The 9,380-nt window shown below is 35.9% G+C and overlaps 2 protein-coding genes across 3 annotated transcripts; one reads left to right on the top strand and one right to left on the bottom strand.

The window, feature by feature from the left end:
* The first annotated feature begins 1,381 nt into the window (after window positions 1-1,381).
* LOC136971946 (venom protein 302-like) lies at window positions 1,382-3,179 on the top strand. 2 transcript variants are annotated; one of them, XM_067266468.1, is made up of 4 exons: window positions 1,382-1,414; window positions 1,487-1,537; window positions 1,617-1,737; window positions 2,984-3,179. In XM_067266468.1, exons 2-4 carry the CDS (start codon window positions 1,488-1,490, stop codon window positions 3,122-3,124), a joined length of 312 nt encoding a protein of 103 aa, XP_067122569.1. In that variant the 5' UTR covers window positions 1,382-1,414; window position 1,487; the 3' UTR covers window positions 3,125-3,179. The 2 variants fall into 2 exon arrangements, with proteins under 2 accessions (XP_067122569.1, XP_067122568.1); XM_067266467.1 differs by having other exon boundaries at window positions 1,403-1,537.
* Window positions 3,180-4,247: 1,068 nt separating this feature from the next.
* Window positions 4,248-9,177, bottom strand: LOC136971945 (kelch-like protein 10). Its single transcript, XM_067266466.1, has 6 exons — window positions 8,612-9,177; window positions 8,052-8,526; window positions 5,975-6,144; window positions 5,764-5,872; window positions 5,353-5,685; window positions 4,248-4,554 (listed from the first exon to the last, which is right to left on the bottom strand). Exons 1-6 carry the CDS (start codon window positions 9,091-9,093, stop codon window positions 4,360-4,362), a joined length of 1,764 nt encoding a protein of 587 aa, XP_067122567.1. The 5' UTR covers window positions 9,094-9,177; the 3' UTR covers window positions 4,248-4,359.
* Between the last annotated feature and the right edge of the window lie 203 nt (window positions 9,178-9,380).

Raw genomic sequence — 9,380 nt, 5'->3', positions numbered from 1 at the left:
CGGTGTTCGTCCGTCCACCGTTCACGTTTTGGGCTGAATACGTGCGCCTCAACCTCTCTAATGTCACAATTAGTAACTTCGAGCTTAAATTATTGTGACATCGTCACAATGCTGAGCTGCACTTTTTAATTAATCATATTTCCAATTTAATGTAAAATACATGATCTCGATTTTAGTAGTCTTGTCCCTGTACATCATACTGTTCCTGATAATAGTAGAGTAATGCGTCATCTTCAGTCTGACGTACCCAGGAAGGCACTCCCCTTAGGCAATGGGCTAGGTTACGAGGGTGCGTCGTGTGACTGGTCAGCATAGTTTAAATATTTGTAGTTGGGTCGGAGCAGTCGGTGAGCTACAGCCAATGAGAGCGTCGAAGCTACAACTAATCAGTCTTTGGATATATGAAAACTATCCAATCACTCAAATATAGCTTTACATTATATATATTTTTCTAATTTATTTAAATGTTTCCTTGTACCTTATTTTTTCATAATTGCTTAAATTCTCTATGGGAATACATATGACTAATATATAAGCCTATATTAAAAAACATTAAATATTACCATCTTTTCTTATTACGTCGATAGACTTTTCGGAAGAATTTATTAATGAAGTAAGATCATATCTGCAAAGTTTAAATCAGGTAGATTACAAAAATATTTTTAAAAATTAGAAAAACTTAAAAAGGATTTTTAACACCCGTTCCGATTGGTCCTTACGAATCGGCCACCGACATATAATCGTACTCAATGTGAATGCTTCTACTACTAGTCGGTCCGATTATAGGATCGGTCGGGTTGGACCAGTCGCTCCAATCGGTCATAGTGTGAAACAGCCCTAACTCTGTTCTTGAAAAAATTTTTGAACCGAAATGACGTGATGCAGCCCTATAAATTCTGCAAGTGGGTAAGTCAGGGACTTACACACATCCATACAGAAAAAAAATCCAACTTCTTTTGACTGTTACCGCGTATATTACCTAGTTTATAGTATAATACTCGTATAATATAAATTTATAAGGTAATCTCATAATTAATTCAGAGTAGTTTAGTCTCATAAATTTAACTCTCGTTAAAAAACTGCGGATGCAAATAGCATTGATATAAATTAAAATGCTGAAATTTCCTTCTCAGAAATTTATTTAAATGCAGTTTATTGCCCAATGTAACAGGAAATAAAGTAATCTGTAATTAGTACCGTACGTTCAAAGAATTTCAGTCTTTTGTTGCAATAATATTAATATATTATTGCGACTTTTTACGATTAAATTGCTTATTTGTACAAAATATTAAATTATCTTTTGTTAAAGATAACGTGTATGATGCAATTTATTTTGAGAAAACAGGATATAGATTAGAATAAAACTGGAGAAATTTACACGTATTCATCATTATACATAAAAAACAAAGTAAAAGTGAGTAAACTGTCTTCATCTTGTTCTCTCTTTAAATATATCGGTTTTATAAATGCATGTGTATTTTTACAGAATGAATATGTATTTTGTTTTCACATTATGCGTGTTATTTTGTATGGAAAAGTAAGGACTGTTTATAAATTAATTTGTATTTTGATCGGGTTTTTGAATTCTATTAAATTTTTCTTCGCTTTTTATAAAGCACGATATCAGCTTTAACCTGTCTGGCTTGCGACCAAAATACGTGCGAAAAGAAAACAGAAGAAGATTGTCCTGCAGGTTTGACTCGTGACGTTTGCGAGTGTTGCGTAATATGTGCTAAGGTAAGATAATTTTTATTAATGTGAATTAATATTTTATAATATTCAAGGGTGAACGTTAAACATGACTCATGCTTTTCTAGAAAACTAGTTCGAATCTTCTAAAGAGATATAAATGGACCCAAGAGATCACTTTCTCTGTTGAGATGTCTTTTTTAAAAACTATCTCGGCCCTAAAGGCACTCAGAGGGTCTTTTTAAAAACCAATATGGGTTCGGCCAGGCTCACAGTGGGCAGCCGGGTGGTGAGGGATGGTGCTCGATATATCCGGATGTACCACTCTGAAAATTTCTAGGATTTTACTGACTCGTTCGGATTCGATTTCGGGTTCCACAGAGCAGTAAGCCGCCACCCTAACAGCTTGGCTATACGGCCATGTCTCTAGAGAGGTCAGAAATGTCATGGGTGAGTTAATCTGCATATGTTGGCAGTGCTGTAACTAGCCATTCTTGTGCCCTGTGCAAGAATTTGCATTTAGGCCCCTTGATTAATTAGGTTTGAGGAAATAATAAAACAAATACATGTATTTTGGGCCCCCTTCCAAGTGAGCCCTGTGCGGGTGCACCTGTTGCACCTGCCTAGTTATGGCACTGTATGTTGGCCTTGTTCCTTACCACCTAATCATTTATGGTAGAATCCACGATAGACACGAGAAAAGAGGAAAGTACCTGCAAAGTAGAGTTAAATTCAATATATAATTTCTATAGAAAAAAATCAGCATAGTTGTTAAGATGTCAGCGCAGTGCCGTAACTAGGGTGGTGCCCAGGCACAGGGCGTAGACCCTGGGGGGAGCAGAAATGACCTGGACCAAGTTTTGGGGCGTAGTTACAGATGCTCGCACCGGGCGCATAAAAGGCTAGTTACGGCGCTGTGTCAGCGTACCGTTCTGGGGAACCAGGGAACGGATCCCTGAGGTTTTTTAAACTCAGCTCTGTGGGCATTAAGAGAACTTTTCCCCCAGGCCCATTATGGGTTAATCCAGATCCACAATGGTCGGGTAGGGTAACGGATGGAGTCAGACATACTCCCGAAAATTCCTGGGATCGAAAACCCCCATGGATTTTTGGGGATCATGCTCAAACACACGCTACAGTATGCAACAAGTGGACGCTATATAGGTTTCGCTACGTTTAGTTAACGATTTGATTTAATGCCATTTTACTGGCATTAAATCAGTAACATTAGATCGGTGGCGCTAAATCTATAATTTTATTTAAGTATATTAACGATAATTTATTATATATGCAGGATATTGGAGAAAGGTGCGGAGGAATTTGGAATATGTACGGCAAGTGTGGTCGGAATTTGAAATGTGTAAACCCTTCTAACCCTCTTACTACATTCGATTATGCAAATGAATATGGAATATGTTTGCCAATTAGAGAATAGTTTGAATAAAATGAGATGCGAGTGATTAATTCATTACTGCATCAATAATTAATAAGTCTTTGATGTTTCTTCCAAAAGATTTCATTAAGTTTTTTAGCATTTTAAAGGAAAATATGAATATTACAATTTTTCTGGAGTTTAAGCCACTGCTTTGAAGAATATAACGGATAAATTCAGTCGAAAAACGAATATCGTAAACTCACAGTTTGTTTTTTATTTGCTCTTTCCGCAGTGTGGGCAGTAAGGACTTTTTCATATTAATCGTGGCTTCAGCGGGTGGGCCAACAGGCGATGAGGGTCAAACGACTACTGAAAATTTCCTGGGATGTTGCTCGCCCGGATTCGGTCGCGTATCCCCAGGATGATAGCTGGATGCCGAGGCGTGAAAAGCATCAAGCTACCTCTCTTGGGAACATGGAATCGAATCCGGGTAAATCCCAAGAAATTTTTCAGTAGTAGTTCGACCTGGATATGTCAGGTTCCGCCCTCATTGTGGCGCCTGACTGAACCCACGATAGAGACGGAGAAAGGGACCTCTTAGTGCCGCAGCATGGGAAGAATAAAAAAAAGAGGTTTTTTTAATGAGATTATTAAAAGATGATGTTTTTAAGGAATAGTTTAGCAAACTGACCAGTTTAAGTGCCCACAGTGGCCGAATGCGTAAAACCACTGAACACTGGTCATGGGTTCGAGCCTTTCCAACAGGTTTGCCACGTAGAGTTTTCCGGGTTTTCTTCACGTTAGTAACGTCTAAATAGGGGCCAATTTCCCATAAAAGTCTTGCCGGGAAGCATCTCCTCTCGACAGATCGCCCACGTGTAGCCAAATAAACCAAACTCACATTTTGAGACAATGGTGAGCAAACTGGTGTGCCCAAAGAACTTTTACCATTTTAAATAAAAACATACGCAATTAATTGCGTATACTGTATTTCTATTTAAACAGTAAAATTTATTGTTTCTGTTCTTATATTCCTATTAATATTGAAATATTCTGTTCATACGAGTTGAAAGAGGAATAGCGAATATCGAAGCAGCTTTAAAAGCCACGCAAGTGAAGAACTTTCAGAACCCCCTGCCTTAGATAACAAGTATAAAGAAATAATGATTTGCATATACTTAAAAACATTTTAAAAGCATTCTTAATTTTATTTTAAATTTATTTATAAACAAATGAAGTGCGAAGGAAATAAATTTTGATTAATAATCTTGAATTTAGCGGCCAGAATTCAGAGATCAGGCTTCTATTCTCGAAATATAGTCTCTTTTATTGGGAAGATTTGTTACTACACAAGCTGTTAAAGCAGATCTTGAAATGCGCATTTTTTCAGCTCGAGTCCATCGATCTTTTTTTATGTCGTAGCACTCCACGCTAGAAATTGTTGTAGTGCCGTTGAAACCACCCAGAACAAATATTACATCTTCTAAAACCTACCAAAAAGAAAATAATTGTGTATCAATATATATGTTACCGGCCAAACCCGATTTCAGGCCAAACTAGTTTGTCCTAGGCCGAACTGATTTATGTACTATAAATAGGTGCCAGTGTAAAAAAAATGATTTTGTGTAATTCGAAATGCCACCACTGTACACCCTGTAAAAATAAATAAAAGATAAAATATTTTATATGTTACACTAAGAAGCACAAATAAGTTCATTGTTAATTTTAATTTGACTCTAAAAGTTATTTTTATTATTTCGTTTGAATTTTTGAAAATATTTTCGAAAGTTAATTACTTTTAAAAGTGCATGGCTTAATAAAAAAATACAAACTGATAAGTACTGATTATCTTGTTTTTATTTTATAGTTTTGTACAAGTGTTGTGTCACTTCTAATCAATACCGTTTTTGGTTAATGTTACCCTAGGTACGAAGATGATGGCTCGTCTCCGATTCCAGCGATCAGAAGACAGGGAACAGTCCCCACTGTTCCCTGTCTTCTGGTTGCTGGAATCGGAGACGAGCCGCCACCTTCGATACCTAGAGTAACATTAACCCCGTTTTTTATGATTAAGTAGACTATGTTTGAATAAATATTGTTAATCTAATTGATTGCCTTTTAATTTTGTTTTAACCATTAATATACTTGAATAATAATTCTAAATCAGTTCGGCCTAGGACAAACTAGTTTGGCCTGAAATCGAGTTTGGCCGGTAACATATATATATACACCATATACGCATATATGTATATTATATACATAAATCAACGGAAAGAAAATGTACTTACAACAACGGCAAAATTGCTTCTAGGTGTTTTCATATCCGAAAGAGGATACCATTCTTTAGTTTTAGGGTTGTATTTTTGTCCAGTAGAAAGTCTAGAATTTCCGTCGAAACCTCCAAAAACGTAGAGAATTCCGTTATGATTTGTGCATGAAACCCCGCTACGAAAGGTACTCATGGAGGAAATCACAGTCCATTGATTCGTTTCGGGATTGTAAAATTCGACCGAATTCAAGAAATCATGGCCATTATAACCACCTACAACATAGATGCATCCATCTAGATTTGTAGCACACGCATCACTTCTTTCGAAATTCATGGAAGCGATCATCCGCCACTTAAAGGGAGAAATCAAAAAATATAATTCTAAAGTTGGTGAAATTCCATAAAGTAAAAACTATTTTATTATAATTACTTGATTTGTGTCACAATTATATTTCTCCGCCGAGTTTAATCTGGCGATTCCATCGAATCCGCCCAAGGCATAAATAATGTTGCCTGTAACGGCTACATTAACGTAACACCTAAAAATATATACATGTACGGTATATAATAAAAATAAGAATAAATTCCTCTATAGTCTCTACATAACCTATGTTTTCTATGTTAAGAAAGTAAATATTAACCTTTTTGAATACATCGGAGCAATCTCCATCCATGTTGACACGGAAGTATCAAAACAGTAGCAAGTATTAAAGAACTCTGTACCATTGAAGCCGCCTAAAATGTAGATTTTGTAACCTACAACTGCACATTTGTGGTACGCTCTTGGACTAACTTGATATTTTGTGGGTAACTATGAAAGCATTAATTAAATTTCGTTTTAATATTTTTTATATTACAAAACTAGCGGACCCAGCCACGCGTTGCTGCGGCTCAAAATGTGTCTATTATAAATGTATAACACTTTCCCCGCAGGGGGATTTCGAAAAATCCCTTTTTAGTGTATATTCTGTTGACGTATCCTATTAAAACACAATCAAACACGCAAAAAACCGCATCTAAAATAGTATAACAGAAGCCGAGTTCTTCACGGTAAGCCTTAATCCTGTTCCTCTTCCTCCGGGGGAATTTCGACATCTATATTATATAAAAACGCCCGTATTCGAATGCAACGTTGTGTGAAAATTTCAAAGGAATTGGTGAAGAACTTTCGGAGATTAGCTATTAGGAACAAACGAACATTACATTTTTATTTATATAGACTATGACATCATTATCCTGAAATCTTTTACAGCAATACAAAATTTTGTTGTTTCTTTCTTCGGAAATAAAGAAATGAATCGTTTAAAACAGGAAGGCTCATTTAATCGTTACATTAATTCTCTCGAACAGAAATAAGGCATATTTAATCCCTTGTTTTTATAACAATTATACAGTAAACACTATAATTATACTATGTAAGCACTGCATGATTATTATACTGTACTGTACAAGTCGAAAGGTCTGATGCAGGCATCGGGGCATACTAAATTACAAATAAAAATAATAATATACTGAATATTATACTGTAAAAATATAAAATAATTTATACCACATTTTCCGTTATTCGGTGAGACGTCAGCGCAGTGATAAAAACTCGTTCCATATTTTAGCTCGATGGCGATTTGCAGCGCCATCTCAAAACGCTTACAAAATTTCATTAGCGAGGTTGAGGAGCGCCAGCTGTTTGCTAAGACAACGAACGAAGTATTGCGGCGCCACGTTCGTAGGTTTTAATTGAACTGGAAGATGAAAATTTTCTTTTTAAATATGGATGAAATAACTTATGACAGTTTACGAACAGCTAAAAGTAAACATTTTTAACTTTTTCCTATCTGAAAGACTGACAGGCGTAATTGTCTTTTCGTCTTCGTATGTCAGATACGAATTTCTTAGTTATATTATTTGTGTCTTGATTTTAGATATCAAGTAATAATATAATAATTAGCATTATATAACCCACATGTCGAAACTTTCAGCAAAACCATTATATATATATTTCATTTTTTATTATCTATATTTTATAATGCAATCTACGGCATATTTGTACTCACAGCACATTGTTTTGTGTACCTTTCTAATTTATCACTATTGCTTGTTAAAGATCTTGTGAATGAAAGTAATTAATTATTTACCGAGTATAATTTTGTTTTAAAACTAGTAAATGTTTCATATTTTCATTAGAAACAGCAACCAATATCAAAATTTATTTTAAAGAACTCCAGACATCATTCAGCGCAGTTGACCTAGGCTTGCTTGAAAATATCGTCACTGTATTTAGGCACGATGTCATGAACATAGCCAGATATTTTGGACCTATCTTCCCGATGTTCCTCGTTGGAATCAATTGTGGCTATTAAAGACGAGTATTGTGGCTCATCGTAGTCATTTTTGAAAAAGCTGGAATTGTGATTTATAACAGATTCCGAACAAATACTCTAAACATTTATAATAGATGCTGTGAAAACGCGATCCATTTTTATTAGCGGAGTGCTAGCTGTTGTTTTCCATCTAACACGTCAGCAGGAAGTTAAATATTTCACATATCCGCTAGCGGATAGCAAGCGCTACGTTGAATAACGGAAACGTGGATAATGTTAATTTAAATAATAGCTTGGGGCGCCCCCTAGTGTCGTTTTTGACATATCGTGACAGAAAGAAAGAAAGAAAATGCCCATTTTTCAGCTTTATATAGTAGATAAGTAAACAATAGATACTCACAATCATCCAGCTATCCGTTTTAATGTCGTAAGTTTCGATTAGATTTATAGCGTTTTGGTCTCTCCAACCACCAATAGCAAAGACGACCCCATGTGGTAATCTGGGTGTCTTCTGCAATTCACATTTGATACAGTTTCCTTCCGGCATCTTTGCATCCAAATCAAATAAGCATCGGTTGGCTTCGATGATAACAGAGCAGCAGTTTGAATCGTTACAAACGTATTTGTTCAGTTTGACGTTTTCTAAAAAGTAATCCGGATTCATCAAACCCAAGCGCACGTGCAGTATTAGCCTGCTAATGTACGTCAAACGGCCGTTTTTATCGTGTTCGACCCAACGCAGAACCATTTCCCAAACGAAATCTTCCACTTTGACGTTCAGTTCCTCGTGACTTACGATCTCTATCACTTCGTCCACGGATAGTGTTAGATACTGATCTTCTCTAGCAACTTTCGTAAAGTTGATTAATATAAATCTATTAAGGGAAGCGAAAACGTTATTGTAACCTGGTAACACTATAAGAATGATTTAGAAAGAATTAATTAATACTGTATACGCACTTAAAAGCTTTCGCTTCCATCTCTCCGCAGTTGTATGACCTGAACAACTTCCATATACCGATGCAGTTTTTTTTGTTGATGTGATTAAGCAGAAAATCCCAGCAATTCTTTAACATTTTGGTGACTATAAATTTATGGGCCACCGAAATTAATTGGTGCACGTTGTTCATCGATATATCGTTGTTTCTCGTATAGGCGAATTGTATTATGTGCTGCAGCATCTTGGACGTTACGCGTGGAATTGTGATTTCTTTTCTTTGGATATTGTTAATCCGATCCGTATATAACGCTTCGAAATACGGACTGCAGGTGACTAATACTATTCGATGAACATGAAATTCCCCTCCGTCTTCTGTCTTTAAGACAGAATCGCACATTAAATCTTCGTTCATTATTTTCCATAAGATGTTCAGAGGGGATGAGTGTGGACAGTCCTGTCGTGTTTTATCAATTTCGGCCGACATTCGATTTGAGTTTTCCATGGATTACACTTTTTCTGAATAAAATTTCAAATTTATAATTCTCAAGAATAGAATAAAAGATGTTCCAACGCCGAAAAAAAAGCCTTTTTAAGAACGCGATTATTAGAAAACAATATCGAACAATAATAAGTTTATTATTTTCGTGTAAATAAGCCAACGTCATTATAATTATTTATATTTTATATTCCCGCGATTACTCCCCGAAAAAATCATGGGATTTCTCGATCTGTCCGGGTTCGATTCCATTCTCCAGGGCGGCAAGCTGCTATCCTAATACGTATCCGAAA

The sequence above is a fragment of the Centruroides vittatus genome, unplaced genomic scaffold (genome assembly GCF_030686945.1).
Source record: "Centruroides vittatus isolate TY-2023 unplaced genomic scaffold, ASM3068694v2 contig_2733, whole genome shotgun sequence".
Classification (NCBI taxonomy): Eukaryota; Metazoa; Arthropoda; class Arachnida; order Scorpiones; family Buthidae; genus Centruroides; species Centruroides vittatus.
This window is presented reverse-complemented; position numbering and strand designations above follow the sequence as displayed.